The following is a 20,194-nucleotide window of genomic DNA, read 5'->3' on the forward strand; positions in this document are numbered from 1 at the left end:
CCTCTATCCCATGCATCCCTAATCCTTTGAGGTATGTATTCTGACCTGCCCTTACGTGAGCTCAGTGTTGTAAGATCCCAGAGATCTGCTCACAAACGAAGTCGATTTGCAGAAGGTGGGGAATGGAGAGTAATGAGCGATGTGAGTGGTTTCTTCTGATGTTGCTACAGAAACCTTAGATTGGCTTGAATGATGTAAAGACTTGAGTGGGCAGAGCCGAGTGGATACATCTGTATTTTGGCTGCAGATGAGGACATTGTAGATCACAAGCATCACGAGTCATCTTGGATATACAAATACGGATTGTGTTATGGCAGACTTAAAGGATTTAGAGAATTAATTGGAATAAATAAAATATGGGGTGAATATTATAAACATTTTTGTTATAGTGAGATTCTCATGGCACTAGAATTTGTTATAATTGGGCTGGACGAGTTATACCCTCACAGCTGTCTCATTTGCAGAGGGGAAGAGCAGTGCCTGCCTCTGAGGGTTTGAGTGGTTCCTGGCTGATTCCATTCACAGGAAGTGCTTAGCATGGTGTCTGGCTTGCAGTGTTCACTGACACCAGGAAAGAATTATTTGTGCTTTAGATTTTCTTTTTAAAGATACTACTGAAGGAAGTAGAATTTCAAAGTGTCCTTAGTCAAAATTTTCTTTAGATTTATTTTTCTCTTTTTTTTTTTTTTAAGAAATTGATGTGGTTTGGACAGTGCTCCATGTACATGCTTTTATTTATTTTATTTATTTTTTAAAGATTTTATTTATTTATTTGACAGAGAGAGATCACAAGTAGGCAGAGAGGCAGGCAGAGAGAGAGGGAAAAGCAGGCTCCCTGATGAGCAGAGATCCCTGTGTGGGGCTCAATCCTAGGACTCTGAGATAAGGACCCAAGCCGAAGGCAGAGGCTTATTAACCCACTGAGCCACCCAGGTGCCCTGAGAATACATGCTTTTATATAGCATTCAGAATACACCCGAGTCAACTTTAAGTTTACCATGTTTTCATTTTTCATTGTAATTATTGTGAATAAATTTTACACTCACAAGGTTCCAAATTGGAAAACTGGTAACCCTATTTCTTGTATCTTTCTAGAAATGAGAAATTCATATTACAAAAAATGAATAGATCATGTTTTGTCCCCTTATAACACAAATGCAGCAAGCACACTCTTCTGCACCTTGCTTTTTCCATCTCATGGTATATTTTGGAGATAGTTCCTTCTTACAGTCTCCTGCCTCCCACATCCCTCTTTCTTGATGCACTTTCTTTTTCTGGATCTATCTGGCTGATTGCTTCCTCCTGCCATTGCATAACTTGTTGCCCCTACCTGTTATTTGCTATGAACTGGTCTTCAGTGTACTCTGGATCTAGGGTGGCATTTCTAATTCAGATGGAAGATTATTATTTTTTTTTTTAAGATTTTTTTATTTATTTGAGAGAGCGAGAGAGAGGGAGAGAAAGCGAATGCATGAACTGGGGAAGTGGGAGAGGGAGAAGCAGACTCTCTGCTGAGTGGGGAGCCTGATGCGGGACTTGATCTTAGGAACCTGGGATCATTGTCTGAGATGAAGATTCTTCACTGTTGAACCACGCAGGCGCCCCCTCAGATGGAAGATTATTGATAACTCTTTTCTTAAGTGGAAAATTTTTGTTCCTAAAAATGCTAACATAATTATATATTTGTCCTATCCTATATTAGACGCGTTTCTAAATATTAGTGCCAATCTAAACTTCTTGAGGTTTGAATTTTTTTTGCCTTTTTTTTCTGTCTTTAGGAATACATCCTACTAGCTCTGTGCAGTTAAAATACCATGTTTTCACGTTATTACAAGACTTTTCTCGTGTAGTTAGGCCACTAACTTAATAGATAATGCCTCCTCTTTCAGTTCCAGTTATTTTTAAGTTTTTAGGGATTGCTCTTCTCATTTTGACTTAACTCTGAAACATTTGAAGAAACTTTTGTGCTAGCATGGCCTCCTGCCCCTCCCCGGCCCCAGTCCTGCTTTCACGATTTTTATTAATTTTGGGTTTATCTTTCCACTGTTTCTTTGTGAGAATTTCGGTGCGTGTGTCCCTCTTCTATAGAAAATAACATACCGCGTATTGTGTTCTTCACCTGCATGCTTCACGTGTGGAGGTGACTGCCTACCGTGTAGACATCCTCTTTCTTTCCTTCTGTAATTTCAGTGTTCCACCGCTTGGGTAGATGTTAATTCAGACTTTCTTGTTCCTGAGTAATGAATATTTGGGTTGTTTTTAGTCATTGGCTATTATAAAGACAGCTGCAGTAGACGCGGAGTCTAATGGATATACTGTTTTGTATCTCTACGAGCATGTCTTCTGGATAGGTTTCTGGAAGTGGGACTGCTGGTCCTGGGGAAGCATGACTTGGTTGGATTTTACCAAATTTTCCAGCAGTCTGCTACCATAATTGCCACCAGCAGTGGATACTGGTACTCGTTTATAAGCCTCACAAACAGGATATTGTCAAATGGTTGGGTTTTGCCAAACTGATTGGTGAGAAATGGTGTCTTGTTTTTCTTTTAATGAGTTAGGTTGTAAATGTTTTCTAAGAGCCATTTGTGAACCACCCATTTTCTCTTCTGTCCATTTTATTAATTTTTAGGATTTCTTTTTCTAATTAAGGTTGCTGGTTTTCTCCTATAATTTGTGATTTGTCTTTCTACATGGCTTAGGGCATTTTAAGAAAACATTTTAAGAAAAACAAATTTTTTAATACAATTTAATGTATCAGTATTTTCCCTTATTGTGTTTAGATTTTGAGTCTATTAAAAATAGTGCCTCTACTCCCAGGATAAACAGAAATTCACTGTTACTTTTCTCCTCTTGTGCTTTTGTGATTTCAGTTACTTCTATATCTCTGATCCACTTGGAGTTTTTCCTGGTGTATCGAGTTTTACTTATTTTTCTTTATGGTTAGTATATGTTTCAGTGCCATTAAAAATGGTTAGTCTTGGGATGCCTGGGTGGCTCAATGGGTGAGCCTCTGCCTTTGGCTCAGGTTGGGATCTCAGTGTCCTGGGATCAAGCCCTGCATAAGGCTCTCTGCTCGGCAGGGAGCCTGCTTCCCCTCTCTCTCTGCCTGCCTCTCTGCCTACTTGTGATCTTTCTCTGTCAAATAAATAAAATCTTTAAAAAAAAAGGTTATTCTTTCCCTCACTGCCTAATTTTTTTTTTTTTTAAAGACACGCATAATCCATTATGGATATACTGTATGTTAAGGGACATTCAGTTATATAACCTTTTGCTTTAGTGTTGTGGTAAATAATTTTGTATGCATGCCATTTTGCACTGTGCTCTCCCACTAGGCATTGCATGAGGGTGTCTGTTTCCTTTTGGTCTCTTCAGTGTAATGTTTTCAATTTTTGAGTTTTTCAACATGATAGGTTAGAAATGGTATGTGTATATACTTAATTTGCATTTCTCTGATCACAAGTGAGGTCAAGTATTTTTCAAATGTTTAGGAATCATTTATTTTTCCTTCTCTGAATTATCTCTTTTGCCTATATTTCTGTTGCAGTCCTTTTATTTTACAGATGTGGAAACTGAGACACAGAGAGGTCAATAACTAGGAGTTAGAGGGGAAGAGAGAAGGGAGCAAGGGGTACTTTGTGTAGATTTGGGAATAAATCTCAGGTTTCTGATTTTTGGAGAAGTGCCTTTCCCATTTTCACACATTCTCTTCCAACTGTCTTCAGAATTACTGGGAATAGCATTTGCAAGTGAATTCTAGAGAAGTACAGAAGAATATCTAAATATTTATAATTTTAGCACCGTTTCATCAACTTGAATGTTAAAAAAAAATATTTTCTCAGGCTTTGAGCCATCTTTCCTCTCACAGACAAGTGTCATTATCTTGTGCCATCATCTTGCCAACATCTGGCTAGAGTTGACTCGGTTTCATTTTTAATTCTAGGATTATTTTAATTTATTACTAGGGCTAAGGAAATAGTTGCATGACACCTTTTATTCATCATTTCAAATGGTATTAACTTTATCTCCTATTTTTTAATAGAGAAAATCATCTTGAAGACACTTGGGTTTCTTGAACTCTGCTACTAGGATAGTAAGAAAACAAAAGGAAAAACTTCAGTGTTACTACTAATCCTTCAGAATCTCCTTTACTTTCGATTTTTGGAACCAAAGTATAAAATAGGAAGATTAAAATAGAATTGTAAATACCAGTGGGTTAAAAAAAATCCTGAATCTTCAAAAGCTGAATTGTTTAGAGATTATTATTACTATTATTTTTAAAGATTTTATTTATTTATTTGACAGAGAGAGCACAAGCAGGGGGAGCAGAGAGGGAGAGAGAGAAGCAGGCTGAGCAGGGAGCCTGATGTGGGACTCGATCCCAGGACCCTGGGATCATGATCTGAGCCGAAGGCAGAGACTTAATCATCTGAGCCACCCAGGCGCCCCTGTTTAGAGATTATTTTATGAAAGTTAATTGAGAAACTTTTTTGACTTTAGATTACATCTTTGAACTGACAAAATAAGTCAGAGATATATATATATGGAGTGAGTAAGCATTCAGCGTTTGCTGGTAATGTTTTCTGTGGAACTCAGCACATTCTCACTTAATGGATGTGAAATTGGTATCCTTTAGGGAAAGGACCAGGGAAAAAGAGAGGCCCAACAATCAAAATATCGGGGGTCCAGGTTAATGTGAAATCCATCATACAGCATGAGGAAGAGTTTGAAATGCTGCACAAATCGATCCCTGTGGACCCCGAAGAAAAAAAAAAGTGAGTCTATTCTGGGCACACGCTGAGTGGTTGTGCTGTAAGAAAGAGCTGAAGTTCTAGTTGTGTGTTGTTACGTAGTGTTTTCATTGTCTTTTGTGTAACACATTAGGATAGTTTGTCCATGTTCATTTGTGTTCATTTCCAAGTTCGAAAGGCCCTTCTTCTCATGTCTTCCTGTTTTTGAAATTCCATTAGATACTGCTTAACCTGCCGAGTGAAAGCTGCACATTTCGACGTGGAGTGGGGGGTGGAGGATGATTCGCGACTCCTGCTGGGAATTTATGAACATGGCTATGGAAACTGGGAGCTAATTAAAACGGACCCGGAGCTCAAGTTAACTGACAAAGTAGGTAAATCTGTGATGCTGGAGATTTCCAGAAGATTTGTTAAATACAGTATTTTTATATGGATAACTTATTTTTTTACTATTTTCTGGGGGTTGGGGGATCAGATCGGAAATTAGTACAGTAATACATTCCTGGGATTTCTTTGTTTTGGGGAATATTACCTTCTTTAGTGGACTGTGGTACTGTTAGACGAAGATAATAGCCAGGTGAAATTTTGGGGAAATCACAGGAGAAATCTTAAAATTTTAATTCTTATACGTCCAATCTCATTACAACAAATACCAGGGTAAGATCATTAAAAATACAAGAAGTCCTCGGCCTTAAGTGTTGGCCTCTTGTTTGAAACCATTTTTGAAGTCGTCATGTTCCAGTTCTCCTCACAGAGAAGGAGCCACACCTTGGTATTTTTTGTAGTGGAATTAAACATTGGCCGTACTTCTCCCACAAACTGAGCCTCCCACCCTGTCCGTTGTGAATCAGGCTACCCGGTAGTAAGGCCGTGCTCAGAGCTGTAAGCAGGGAAAGCTGACTGGCTCAAATTTTAGTAGGATGCGCTCCATGTTGTGCTCCTGGCAGGGCTTTTCCTGGCACGTCAAACAATGCTCATCCCATGTGCGGTGTTCTCAGAGGGTCACAGCACCCCGCCATAAGCGCTGAGACCAAATCCAGTCTGGCCTGAGAGGTCCAGCTGGGGCAGCAGGGACGGATCATGTCCTGGCATAGCTCAGTGCTCTCCGGCAATGCTCTAAGAAGCATTTTCAATCTAAAACGAAGCTTTAACCTAGCTCCAGGGATTCCCTGCTCCTGGAAGGAGGAAATCCACGACGGCTGGGATGCTCTAGCAGATGAAGCCAACAAGCCCCTCCTACCTGAGTTGTTCTACCCTGTTAACAGCACAGGTAGGAGCCAGTGGGAGAGCTGGATTTCTCCATCCCATTTTGTAAAATGAGAACGGCTCATAAGGGATTTTCAGTGACTGGGAGCCATGGACATGAGATAGGATCTGAGGCTTTATCTGTCTATTGGGTGGTTGGGGAGGGAAAGGACTGCACAGTTCTTTATTGTCTCTGTGAATCCGGATCCACTAACCGGGACATGGGTGGTGGCGGGTGCTTCTCTTCCTTTCCTGTTGAAGATTCTGCCCGTGGAGACAGATAAAAAGCCTCAGGGGAAGCAGCTGCAGACCCGAGCGGACTACTTGCTGAAGTTGCTCAGGAAGAGTCTGGAGAAGAAGGGGGCCGTGACGAGCGGGGAAGAGGTGAGCGCGGCTGCTAGGCGGGCATCCTTCAGAGGTCCGAGGCTCCGACCCTGCAGAGCTAGGGAGGAGAAGGGACCTTGCGCTCTCCGGGCGCTACACTGCACGGTACCTTCCGCAGTCAGGTGTCGTTTTTGAGGTTCCAGTCATGATGGTTTGGTTGATGATAATAGAAATGTTCATTTGATGATTGGCCTAGACATCTTGGCAACTTCCTTACAAGCCCATTCTCCTCCAGTTTTGCCTCAAAATAGTCCTCGCCTCTGCCAGTCCCTTTGGTCCAGACAGGCACTGCCGCTTCTTTATGCTGCTTCCTCAATTCTGGAACATAGTTCTGCTTACTGTAAGGCTACCGCCGGCTTCACCTGGTACAGCTGACCCTGGGCTGCTTGTAATGATGGATCCCAGAGGTGACGTTGGGTAGTTAGAGTCCACGCTTCCTTCAGAAACTGGCCTTCAGCTGTGACTGCCTTGTTTACTCAGTACAGAATACCCGCGAAGTTGCTGATGAGCTCATCCGAACCTTATCTCCGTTTATTTTCCCAATTTTTCCTTTCAAAATCAGGCCTAGAAAGATGAGAAAATCGCAGTGAAATGTTACATCTGGCACTCACAGTCTTGGTGGGTTGTGTGTGTGTGCTTAGTGTTCCTAGAACTCAGCCGTTTACATAAATTTCCTTATATTAGAAACAAAACGAATTTTAGGGGGGAAAAAATCACCCTAATTCCAGTTCCATACCTTGTCATAAGTAGTGCCATTCTCCAGATAACACGTTGAGTACGAATTATACGTTAGGTTCTGGAGGGACAGATTAGACCATGTTTGTATTTGTTTTAGATCTCTCTATCATAGTTGAGTAGATTGAGAGCATTTTATCCTTCGCCTTCATTTTTAGGTAGAATGTAAGTCTAGATTTTTAAATGTTACTTTAATGTCTCATAGATTTATTTGTATTTTTGTGCGTAAATGTGCTTTTCCTTCTTTTGAATTCTATCTTTAGCATGAATGCTGCACACTGGAATCAATAGATTGAAGGATATTCATGCTTTTATGTGGTGTAGGGACATGTATGGTACATCACTGTTTTCCTTTTTCTCCCCCAGGTAGAACTGGTTACGCTTCTTTGAACTGCCTCTGAACTTTCTCGTTTGAGTTGGGCTGCTGCTGCTCTGCAGAGTCCCAATGTTACTTGGTCATGCTTCCTGAGGTTTGTGGTTTTATCGTCATTTTTTCTCCTTTCCAGGCCAAATTAAAGAAGCGGAAGCCTCGAGTAAAGAAGGAAAACAAAGAACCCAGGCTGAAAGATGAGCATGGGGTTGAGTTTTCATCTCCTAGACATTCAGACAATCCATCGGAGGAGGGAGAAGTGAAGGTACGCCGCTAAATTCCAGTTGAGGGTTCTTTTAGGCTACACGTATTGTGCCGGCTGGTTTAAAACCATTCAGAATGTGTTTGGTTTACATCACAGAGTCAGTAAGTGAAAATAGAATATATATGTCTCTGCTTCCCCTGTAAGAGAGTGATTTGTTCATTCAAGCCAGCCGTCACAGTTCCATAGGTAATGGAAGTCAGTGAAGGGAACCCTGTGAGGTGTAATGATAGATGGCCCGTGACACCCAGCCCTCTGTTTGAAAAAGGTAGGGAGTGGTGGTGGGGACTACAGCTTACCAGAGACCTCATGCCTCTGCAGTTCAGTTCATTGTGGGCCAGCAAAACACATCGGTGGGTCAGGTTGGCTCACGGCCTGCCAGTTTGTGACCTCTAATTTGAGCAAAGTGAAAAATTGGTAGCATTCAGTGTGTTGTTTCAGTGAGTGACAGCTTTATGGGATTTTATGTTGTTGCCCTTCAAGTGTGATGATACTTTGAGATTAGCTCCAAGAGCATCGGCAGTGGGGACTGAAACTGGCATAAGTTTGTCATGCACACATGAATTCAAAAAGTAGTAGCAACTGTGACGGTTACTAGGTGATGGGTATGTAATATCTCTGGTCCTCAGTTTTTTCCATCTGTGGAATGGAAATGATAATGCTTATGGTTGAAGCGTTGCTGTGAGAATTAAAGAGAGGATGTGAGTTGCAGAGCATCTGTGGCTACAGCCCTACCTGGTTATTACCAGAGAAGCTTAGCATTGTGTGAGCGAGTGCCGTAGGGCTGTGTGCTTGAAAACAAGCTCTAAGTGTAGATGCAGTGATGAACCGTTGCGGACAGTGCTCCTCTCCAGAAAGCAGATGAGCAGATCTAAAGTTTGTGGCAAAAGCTCACAGCCCTGTTTGTTTTCTAGGATGATGGCTTAGAGAAAAGTCCAATGAAAAAGAAACAGAAGAAGAAAGAGAACAAGGAGAACAAGGAGAAACAAATGAGTTCTAGGAAAGACAAAGAAGGGGACAAGGAAAGGAAGAAGTCAAAAGATAAGAAAGAGAAGGTATTGCTTACTGAGATACCCATAGTATCTGAAATTTCTTCTAGAATTTAGACAGAGTGGGGCTTGAGCACCCTGAAATAATCGTCTCTTTAAGGGTCCGTCGAAGAAGGAAGGACGGGGCTGTCAGAGGGATGCCTACACCTCTTCTTACAGAGAGGGGAATGTGCAGTTGGGGAGTTGTTTGTTTGTTTTTTTAAACTATAGATGGCCTTTAGTTGATCTCTTATTACATGTTTCAGAGGGGAAGTTTGGATGAGATAGGACAGGTGAGAGAAAGCTGCATTTACAGGTAATGATGTCAAATATGTTCTCGTATGCTGGTGGAAGAGTCCAACCCACAGATGATGTGAATATTTGAGAAGTACAGGAGTCAACCCAGACATATCAAGAGAAGCTTTTGGAGTAGAAATGGATGCTATTATATAATCTTCACTGAGGGACTTCTGTGAGGTTAATTGCAAACCACAGATTCCTGGTAGAATGTTGCGAAGTATGCTTGCTGGCTTCGGATGAAATTATTTTGCAGTTAACCCTTAGTCATTAAGACATAGAAACAAGTAACAGCTCTAATTCTGCCATTCACTGACAATCTCTAATAGATTTCTTCATCTTCAGAATTTTTGTCTTATATGTGTATGCACAAGTATAAAAAGGAGATCAGATCAGACTTTGGGTAGCCCTTCTGCTCTCCCCTAAGCAGTACATCAGAAACAACTTTCCCAATGAATAAGTAACTGTTAAAATCACTTCAAATAGATAAAGAAGATTCTATTTGATTATAACATCTTGGAAGCAGTGTAGACTTCCTATATTGAAATCACTTCCAATTTCTTAAGTTAGGAAACGTGCTGTGCCAGAGGCCTTTGCATTTCTCCTCCCACAGAAAGATACTCAAAAGAGTGAAATATTTCCAAAATAAAAGCACAGGGAGCCATTTAACAGACGTCGACTTATCCACCACCCAGGATGGCACTGTGGCCAGCATTCTTCCGCATTTGCTCTAGGTGCATTTTGTTGGGCCGGTGTATTTCGTGTTTGTGCACATCTTGCCAATAGTATTGAAGCATCCCCCTCCTGCCCCCCATATTCCTCTTTCCTGATTTCATTACTCTGCCTAACTCCTTTTCCTCCCATGGTTTGCAATCTTCCTATCCATGTTTTTATACTTTTACTATATTTTACGTAATTGTAAACAAAGCATAGTAATATTTTTTTAAATGTTCATCATACATGTATGTATCTCCATCCTTCTGTATCCAGATTCATGTACATTTCAATCATTTACAGCATCGCAGTTAATGCAGATTCCTAGGTCAAAGTGTATGATTATAGGCTGTTAATAAAAGATGCTACATAATAGAGTACAAGAGTTCTGCCAGTTTATAATCTCTGCCTGTTGATGATGTTTTTGTGCATTTTATGGATGAGGGAATAGAAGCTGAAATAGCATTGTCCTGAAGCTGAAGTTATAATTGGGTGTGTTTGGAGTCAGAAATGGAAATGATGTACAGTTAAACCATTCATTTGTCATGTAGATTTGATTACGTGATGTTTCGGAAGACTTTATTTTACCGTTTTTGTAAACTGAGCCTGTCACACGGACCCTCTGGAGTGGTGTGACATAGCTAAGATGTCCAGCTCGCAAGGCAGGATTGCACAGTGACAATGATTCCTTGTAACTCTTTCTTAAAAGCCTAAAGGTGGTGATGCCAAATCTTCAAGTAAATCGAAGCGATCTCAGGGTCCCGTCCATATTACAGCAGGAAGTGAGCCTGTCCCCATTGGAGAGGATGAGGATGATGATCTGGACCAGGAGACATTCAGCATAGTAAGTCTGGAAATTGAGGGGTGCTGGTGTGTGCGGCCACGGCGCCTGCTGTGGTTCTGCCTTCCCCAGGTCTAGCCACATGGCCTCCGCTGGCCGAGCAGTAGTACGTTACTGTGGAACACATGGCTTCTGCTATCTAAAGACCTTTTGCTCTGGGATAGGCAGGCAGGAAGAGGTTTTCTTACCCTTTGGTGAGGAAGAAGTTTGGGGAATCTATTTCTTATCTTGTGCTCCCAGTCAGAAAGGCTGTGGTAGGGGGTCGGTGGGTGTGGCTCAGTTGGTTAAGCATCAGACTCTTGGTTTTGGCTCAGGTGGTGATCTCAGGGTTGTGGGATTGAGCCCCGTGTTGGGCTCTGTACTGAGGGTAGAGCCTGCTGAGATTCTTCCCCCCTCCACCCTGTCCCGCCCCATGTGTGTACATGCTCTCTCCCTCTCTCTCAAATAAAGTCTTCATAAAAACAGAGAAAGGCTGTAGGGGCCCTGAGAGGCATTTGGGAAACAGAGGTGTTCACTGAGCTAATATTTACTGAATACTTTCTTGTGCCAACCCCGGAGTTCTCTACCATGTTGCAAAGAGAATTGCTTCTGTTGCTGCTGACTTCACATTTGAGTAGGGGAGATAGATAGCCACAGGGGTCATGCTCGTGCCACTGTGGTGGGCTGGGGGGTTTCTTTAGCAGATGGCTCTAAAGATCCTGTAAGAAGGGGATTGACCCAGGCAGGGGCTATTGGGAAGGCATGCTTCAGGTGGCGATGCTTGAACTGCATTCTGAAGGAGGAGGGAAAGGTCGTAAGAGGTGAGGGGAAGGAAGAACATGTCAAGGCAAGGCAGCTGCAAGCACAAAGGCCATGTGGCAGGACCACCAGTGGTGCAGTGAGGTCACAGAAGGCCACTGTGGCTAGTGTGGTGAGAACCAGGGGACATCACATGAGACAAGGTCACATGAGACAAGGTCAGGGTTCTGGCGGGGTGAGTGAGAGCAGTGGCGAGCGTGAGTGTGGTGTGTCCTCCATGCTGCCACACTGTGGTGCTCGGGGCTGAGACATACCCAGGACACGGTCTCTTTCCTCATATGGGACAGGCAGTGTGATGGGGAGGGGGAGCGCATGGACCAGGGCTCGAGTGGGAACGGAAACAGGCCGGCAGGTCCTCAGGGACCTTAGCCCCTCACTGGAGCTGCATGGTCTGCATTGTGTCGTGCTCCACGATTCCCCCCGCCTCCTCTGCCCAACCTTCCACAAATCACAGCTCCCTTGAGCAGTTAATTCAGTCTCAAAGAGAACCTCATCTTCTAAATCAAAAAATACTCCTGCTGCATGGCAGCAAAGGATAGAATATTGACCTCACCCTGTAAGGTAGTCGTCTCTCTCATTGCTCCTTTCTCTGTGTTCTCAAAAATCTGTACACACATATATATTTTTTCTTTTTCCTTAACTCATATTTCTTAATTCTCTGTACTGTTCTGTCCTTTGCTGTCTGACGGCGAGTAGCGATTCTTATGTTAAAGTACATTTGGGTGTTAGAAGTATTTCTAAAGAAAAAGGTCTATCAGTAAATGCATAAACTGACTGAATAAATTCATTGTACAACCAGTTTTTGATCTGATCTGTTTCCTGGTTTTTCCTTAGTCTGGTATGTATGTATGTATGTATGTATGTATGTATTTTAAAGATTTTCTTTATGTATTTGACACAGAGAGAGAGACAGTGAGAGAGGGAACACAAGCAGGGGGAGTGGGAGAGGGAGAATCAGGCTTCCCGCTGAGCAGGGAGCCAGATGCCAGGGGCTCGATCCCAGGATCCTGGGCTCATGACCTAAGCCAAAGGCAGATACTTCATGACTGAGCCAGCCAAGGCACCCCTTAGTCCAGTATTTATAAGAGAAAATCCTAACCTAATGCTTCTAATAATAACCATTTATTTTTAAAAAATGCTTTCACTTATTGGCTCTTCTTGTCATGTTTTAATATTCTAAAATCTTTTAAAAATGTAGAAAAACTTAAGAAATATAATAGACATTGATAACAAATACCACGAAGCCTTGTCAAATGTGAGTTTTTAAGACTCGAGTTAAGTTGCAGCCCCTGGTGTTTCCCACGCTTGTCCTTGTTTACTTCCCCAAAAGTAAGGGTAGTAGTTTTAGATCTCGTCACTGTTCTTGTGCTTGGTTTTAGCATTTTATGATTTCTGCTTGTCCGTAAAGACAGTAATGACTCACACAAACAGCCAGGCACTGTTTGTGCTTTTACGTCTTTTTTCTCCACAACAATCCATGGGATAGGTAATTCTCTCCATTTTACTTATTAAAAAATAAGATGAAGAGGGTTACCTGGCTGGCTGGCTTAGTAGAGCCTAACTCTTGATGTTGGGGTTGTGAGTTTGAGCCCCAAGTTGGGTGTGGAGTTTACTTAAAGATAAAATAGGGACACCTGGGTGGCTCACTCAGTCGGTTAAGTGTCTGACTCCTGGTTTGGGCTCAGGTCGTGATCTGAGGGTTGTGGGTTTGAGGTCTGGGTTGGGCTCCCTGCTTAGCAGGGAGTCTGCTTGAGGTTCTCTCTCTCCCTGCTCCTCTCCTCCTGCTCCCTACTCATGCGTGCTGTCTCTCTCGCTCTCTCAAAGAATAAGTAAATAAAAATAAAATCCTTTTTAAAAAAATGTAGAGTCACAGAAGCTATTTGTTAGCATAGGTAAGCTGTAGGGCACAGATTTGACCCAGATAGTTTGGCATGAGCACCTGGGTTCTTGACCTGTCTGCTGCACAGCTGCCTCTGCGGCCCTACACGACAAAGAGTTTTGCTTTCCGTGTTGAAAGACTTTATCAAAATGCCACACTGTGTAATATCCTGTAACTTGATTTTCCTCTGCAGCATCTCTGTTTTTGAGGTTGACCCTTGTTGGTACTTTAAACCGTTTCAGGGGCACCTGGCTGGCTCACTTGGTAGAGCACGCGACTCTTGATCTCCGAGTTGTGAGTTCAGGCCTCACACTGGGCATAGAGCTTACTTAAAAATTAAAAACTAAAAAAAACCCATTTCATAGTATTTTATATCATGATTTCCACAATTCGTTGTTTCTTGTGTAGATGAACCTTGGGGTTTTCCAAAGGTTTATTACCAAAAACAGACAGCAGCACAGTTCTTGTAAATATTTTCATTTACACGTGTAAGTGCTTCTCTAGACTGTACAGCGTGCGCAGAGCTCTGGGTCTTTTCCTTGGGCGCGCACATTAGTCACTTCAGTGACTGGAGCTACCCCTTCCAGCTCTTGTGGAGATTTATACGGACTCCTAACAGGGAACCCGAGTTCCGGTGGCCTCCCAGTCACAGAAACACTTGGTCATTTCTTTTTCTTTTTCTTTTTAGATTTTATTTATTTATTTGACAGACAGAGATCACAAGTAGGCAGAGAGGCAGGCAGAGAGAGGGAGAGGAAGAAGCAGGCTCCCTGCTGAGCAGAGAGCCCGATGCGGGGCTCGATCCCAGGACTCTGGGACCATGACCTGAGCTGAAGGCAGAGGCTTTAACCCACTGAGCCACCCAGGCGTCCCCACTTGGTCATTTCTGACTTAATTTTTGCCAACCTCTGAGGGGTATGAAATATTGATTAGTGATCAGTGGCGTCATTGAGTGTTTGTTTTCATGTCTGTGAGACATTCATGTTTCCAGTGGATTATCTGTTGTATCCTTTGCCTCTTTTGGGGTAATTTGTTCTTACCTTGCCTATAGCAGTCCTTTATACAATCGTGATATTGATCTCTTTCTTACTCGTTAGAGTCATCATAGACACCTTCAAGGTTGTGGTAAATCATCTTCTTTTGTGTACTTTTTGAAAATTGAGGTAGAGGGGCGCCTGGGTGGCTCAGTGGGTTAAAGCCTCTGCCTTCGGCTCAGATCATGATCCCAGGGTTCTGGGATCGAGCCCCACATCGGGCTCTCTGCTGAGCGGGGAGCCTGCTTTCCTCCTCTCTCTCTCTGCCTGCCTCTCTGCCTACTTGTGCTGTCAAATAAATAAATAAAATCTAAAAAAAAAAAGAAAGAAAGAAAATTGAGGTAGAACTCCAAAAAGTAAACAGAACTACCACAGAGTGATAGAAGTTTGTAGGGTTTTCTTTGTTCTGAAATTTTGTGCTCATGTGCCTTAGTAGTTTGTTGTACCAGATGCCTCATGGTTGACAGCCATGCTCTATGGGTCTGAAGCGTTTTCTTGAATTATTTTGTCGTAGTTTCCTCCCGATTCTTAGTTTTATCTTTACAGAACTTTTTGTTTTGGGAAACTGGACTTTGGGAGGGGTCCTTAATATTACTACCTTTTTTTTTTTCATTTCTGTCTTTTAAATTCTGCGTTCTAGGGGCACCTGGGTGGCTCGGTTGCTAAGCATCTGCTTTTGGCTCAGGTCATGATCCCAGGGTCTTGGGATTGAGCCCCACATTGGGCTGCCTGCTCAGCAGAGAGTCTGCTTCTCCCTCACCCACTCCTCCTGCTTGTGTTCCCTCTCTCTCTGTCTCTTCCTGTCAAATAAATAAAATCTTAAAAAAAAAAATTCTACTTTGTAGGAGATTTCCCCCCCACTTTATCTCACATGACTATTTCTTTTAAGCTTTTTACTTCTCTTGTCATGTTTATATCCAAGATCTTCCCCCTGCCCATGGTTCTCTGAATGTTTTTTATATTTTCCTTGAACTTGTTTTCCGTCATTCATGTTAGATGTTTTTTTCAGATGTCTTGTAGTCATTGGTTGTCTGCATACACATTTGGGAGCAGGGGACTCACCATCCGACTAGCAGGTCTGAGCGTGGGGTGGGGCTTGGTGGACGGTTGACTTCCGGTGCTCACTGTCTGGTGATGTGGCTGGGCTGCTTCACTGGAAGACTTGCAGTGGGTAGTCCCTTGTCTTTGTTGGTCAGATTTCGTGGACGAGGACCCTCCAGTCTCCTGAGTGAAGGGTGTAGGCCTGGCTCTCCTCATTCTGGAGTCTCCCTGGGAGGCAGAAGGCCAGGTGCTGGCTCCTGTGGTGTGTGTCCGCTCATATGCTCCTGTTTCCGTGCACAGCCCAGTTCACAGACCTCTCCTTTATCTTCTCCAGAGAATAACCTCTTTTACTGGGCACAGTTGGAAATTTGGGTATCTTTTGTGAATCTGGGTATTTTTGTTACTTCTAAGCATTGTTGAAGAAACCACTCCTTAGTTTTAACCAGAGGTAACTAGCTCGCCTCTTGGGGTGGGGGGGTGGGGGGGGGATGTGGTAGTATAAACCAGCTTGGTTCTCATGCAGGTCCCTTAAGTCATTTCCCTCGCTGCCAGTATTTTGTTGCCCTTGTTTTCTCTTTCATTTTCCCTTCTTGGTGGGCCTCCCTCTTTTTGAAACACTCCCTTTGCCGTTGTTCATGGAGTTGGGCGGGGGAGACAACGACTTGTGTTCAGCTCACCATCTCCATCTGCAAGCCTTCTCCGTAGTTCGGTGCAAGCCCAAAGGACTTGTAACTTTTCTATCCTGCAGTTTTAGATAGTTTATCTGGTGGTGGGACGCTTCTGGGTTAGGCCTCTAGTCTTGCTTCTCTTCGTAATGGCCTTCTGAGGCTTTATCACACCCCCTTGGCGATGAGGAAACAGCATTTTGAGCTATAATAAAAGGAAGGTACAGAAGCCATCCCTCTGAGAGGTGCTGTTGGGACCTGCCCCTCGGGTTTCCCCGACTTGACAGCTGCACTTGCTCCCAGGGCTTTATCCCGTTCCTCCTCCAGGGGTACAATGGCACGAGGGATAGCTGGGTTTTCTCTGGGCATTCAGGGCACAGGGAACAAAGACAAGATGTCTTTGCTGCAGGTGTTTTATGTCTCTACTCTGTTGGCCTGTTCCAGTGCAAAGAGCGGATGAGGCCAGTGAAAAAGGCTCTGAAGCAGCTGGACAAACCCGACAAGGGGCTCAATGTGCAGGAACAGCTAGAGCACACCCGAAACTGCCTGCTGAAGATCGGAGACCGGATAGCCGAGTGCCTTAAAGCCTATTCAGACCAGGAGCACATCAAACTCTGGAGAAGGTAAGTGACCGCAGCCTCAGACTGCCTGGTGCGATTTGGCAGTGTGTGTGTGGGGAGGGTTCTGGTTCTGTTTTATAAAAGGTGACACGGCCACCTAATGAGCCCCCCCCCCCCCAATAAAAACCATCCATTGTACCCGCAGGCTTCAGTTTCTTTTTCCTGCAGTAGACCATTCCACTGAGACCAGCCTTTTGAATAGGTAGGATGATGTTGTCATTTTTTGAGAGAACAGCAGGGAGACTGGATTTGCTGGCCTGGTCTCAGAACAAAGACTTGGTCTGTAAACCTGGAAGGAATAAAAGTCATCTAGTCTCACTACTCACTACTTCACCCACCTCAGGCTGATAATAATAACTGTTTGAATAGTTCTCTACTGACGCAGAAGGGGAAAGAAAGATTAAAATCACCAGAACTGTGATGTTTCCATTCCTCTCTGATAATTGAAGAACTCTAGTAGTAATTTGTATTAATGCAATTTAATCCAGAACCTTAATTTGTAAGGCACATCATGGCTCACACATACTCATTTATGTGTCCACTTTGGATTTTTTAGGATAACACAACTGGAATTTCTTTCTCAAAGATAATTGTAACATTTAGTCTCTTTCCATAATCCAAAGTGACCTTGAACTCATGTACTTAATGGTGCATGTAATTATCCTGGTATTATATGCCCAATCCCCGTGGATTGGTTTTGAAAAAATGGATTTAAGAGAACTTTGTCATGCTGCTATCCATAGCATGCTTCACACCCATTTAAAAAAATTAAGTTTCAAAATGTTATTTTTGTTCCCCTTTCCACGTCACCAACTTCTTTGTGTGCCTGGCCACTGGGCTGTTTTTCTAGCCAAGTTAATCCTTGCTGGAAGAGAACAAAAGGTCATCCTAGTACGTAGATCTGTGAAGCTAGGCTTTCTGCCAGGCACTGGCACCTGTCTGTGTTGAAGTGTGTGGGGGCACTGTAGACCTGGCTAGCAGTCGTTCGTAAGAAGGTCCTTGCCCATTCCAGAGACACTGTCCATGCTGAAGTGGGCATTGCAAGACCAGGTATGGTAGGTGTTCGAGAAGGAGGTGGGGCCTGCAGAGGAGTGGTGCGGGAGGATGCCCTTCTGAGAGGCAGGCAGGTGTATTTGAGCAGGGCAGACTTGCTTACAGGAGAGTTTTCAGGCTTTGGCACAGGCTTTGGCAGAGGCTTACAAGTGGGCTGGTGAGGGGGGGCTGGGCGGGTTTTAGGGTTTAAAGGCAGTTTGTTAAGACCACTGAAGCCCACTCTGGAAGACCTTAAAAAGGAAGGGACGGTGCAGCAGGTTTACGGCTTTGGGAGCCAGTCCCGTTTCTGTGGGTGGTGTGTTGTGGTCAGACTGTTCTCTCCAAAGCATGGAAGCTGGTGAGACTCCTTTTCCAGCTCACCATGAGTACTGCTGCCTCGTTCTAGACGCCCGCTCTGTCAGTCACTCCGCTGGCTGTGGTAATGCTTGCCAGGATGAGTGCAGTGGTATTGCAGGGAGGCACTACTTGGAGTTTTCAGGAAGAAATGAGAGATCCTGGTGGTGACAGCTGGGAAGGAAGAAGGGACAGCAACATGGGGATGCCCGGATATATGTAGGTCCCAGCTGGGAAGATGGGGATAACGAAGGATTGTGTGGCTGAATCCGGAGACTTTAGGACTTTCCTGGGTATCAGTGAATTAAGGGATTTGAGCTAGGAGACCCAAACCCTTTTCTCCACAGTCCTTGGTCAGACTCTGTTCAAACACTGGCATCTAAAGACGTGTTAATGTAGCGCAGACCTGAAGGAATGTTTCTGTTACTTAATTTCTACACTTGGGTGAGGATCTGTGGCAGAATTCAGTAGCTTGTCGTCAGTAAAGAGAACAAACAAAGTCATTTAACGCATTCTGTAGTTTACGTAGAGCTATTTTTTTTTTTTTTACTTTTCTTTAGGAACCTATGGATTTTTGTTTCCAAGTTTACAGAATTTGATGCTCGAAAATTGCACAAGTTATACAAGATGGCTCATAAGAAAAGATCTCAAGAAGAAGAGGTAAAATAAACATTTAATCCTAATTTACACAATCAGATAAAAACCAGTTCCACAGAATTCTTTCATTACTTTTTTTCCCGGGAAGATGGTCAGGGGAGGATACTGTTGGTGTCAGAAAGGTCCTTGGTTCTCTGCCCTCAATACAGAGGGAGGGGGAGGTGCAGGAGAGGGGAGGTGCCCAGCACGGCCCTGCCTGTCCCCCACAGTGCGCCCTAACGCCGTGTTACTTCTGCAGCATCTCGACATGCTCTCCTACTGGGGAAAGTAACAGTGACACTTGACGGGTGAAATAGCCCACGGATTAGAGCCAAAGCGAATTAAAACTCTGACAGGGAGTCGTTCCCGTGTGTTTCTTTGTCCTGGAGTCATTTATTCACCAATCTTGTGGCGGCTTACAAACCTGGCTCCTGATAAGTAACAGGGTTGTAGGCAGAAAGTACTTTTTCTGTTCTTTTCTGGGCCATGTGTATTGGTGTCCTTCTAGCTTTTGTATGTAGCGTCCCGACTGCTCACATAAGGGAGCAGACACGAGAAGGTACCCAGAAGTTCCTTCCCTTCTCTGGCATGGGGCGGTGGGGGGGGGTGGTGGTGATGGGCATGTAAGTGGCTTCCCTGATTGTGCAGGGGCTGTGTTCCCGAGGCCAGCATGCCTTTTTCCAGATCTGCTGACCTGCCATGTGGGCCCTCCCCATATCAGCCACTCAGGGCCCATCTGTGAACATGGAACACCTCTGCCACTAAGATGTCAGTTACATGTTAGTCCGTGACACCTGCTCATGGGACTTGCCAGCAAAGGGCGACTTCCTTGTTGGGGCAGCAGGTGCTGCTCTGAGAGGCTGGCGTGCTGCAGGGGCTCAAGGCAGTTCCTGAACAGGGTTTATGAGCGTGTCGTAGACAGCGGGTTCGAAACCACGAGGGGCAAGAGAGGAATACTTGGAGGGTGCTTTCTGTACTGTTCTTGGGAATTCTGCCAGCCAGGGGCTTAAGAAGCTTTGGTTTCTTTTTTATTCTCAGGAACAAAAGAAGAAAGATGATGTGATCGGTGGAAAGAAGCCGTTTCGGCCAGAGGCCTCGGGCTCCAGCCGGGACTCCCTGATATCTCAGTCCCACACCCCGCACAACCTTCACCCTCAGAAGCCTCACTTGCCTGCCTCCCACGGCCCACAGATGCACGGACACCCACGAGATAACTATAATCACCCCAACAAGAGACACTTCAGTAACGCAGGTAGGTCATGAAGTGGAGTTTTAAGAAGAGATGCCAAAAGAATAATTGTCTTTTCCAAAGACGGCAGCTAGACCTGTGCTCCGTTCTCCTTCAGGACTTCGTTGTCTTCCGCCTCAGTGAGACGGAGGTGAAGTAAAGATCCAGAAGGCTGGTCGTACTCCGGCGTGAAGAAGAACATGGCCAAACAAATAAGTGATAGGCCGAGAGGAGCAGTTTACATTATACGGGACGGTCAAGTGGTCACACCTGCTAATGCTGA

General features: G+C 44.0%; 1 protein-coding gene across 3 annotated transcripts in view; it reads left to right on the forward strand.

The window, feature by feature from the left end:
* Positions 1-20,194, forward strand: part of CHD2 (chromodomain helicase DNA binding protein 2) — a 119,341-nt gene that overhangs the window by 85,609 nt on the left and 13,538 nt on the right. For 2 of the 3 annotated variants that reach the window (XM_046008465.1, XM_046008468.1), the window contains 9 exons: positions 4,634-4,772; positions 4,968-5,118; positions 6,255-6,377; positions 7,619-7,747; positions 8,659-8,799; positions 10,493-10,627; positions 16,486-16,664; positions 18,608-18,707; positions 19,722-19,935. In XM_046008465.1, the coding sequence (XP_045864421.1) occupies positions 4,634-4,772; positions 4,968-5,118; positions 6,255-6,377; positions 7,619-7,747; positions 8,659-8,799; positions 10,493-10,627; positions 16,486-16,664; positions 18,608-18,707; positions 19,722-19,935 (1,311 nt within the window). The remainder of the gene's footprint in view (positions 1-4,633; positions 4,773-4,967; positions 5,119-6,254; positions 6,378-7,618; positions 7,748-8,658; positions 8,800-10,492; positions 10,628-16,485; positions 16,665-18,607; positions 18,708-19,721; positions 19,936-20,194) is intronic. The other variant, XM_046008467.1, reaches the window with a different exon arrangement.

The sequence above is a fragment of the Meles meles genome, chromosome 6 (assembly GCF_922984935.1).
Source record: "Meles meles chromosome 6, mMelMel3.1 paternal haplotype, whole genome shotgun sequence".
Lineage (NCBI taxonomy): Eukaryota > Metazoa > Chordata > Mammalia > Carnivora > Mustelidae > Meles > Meles meles.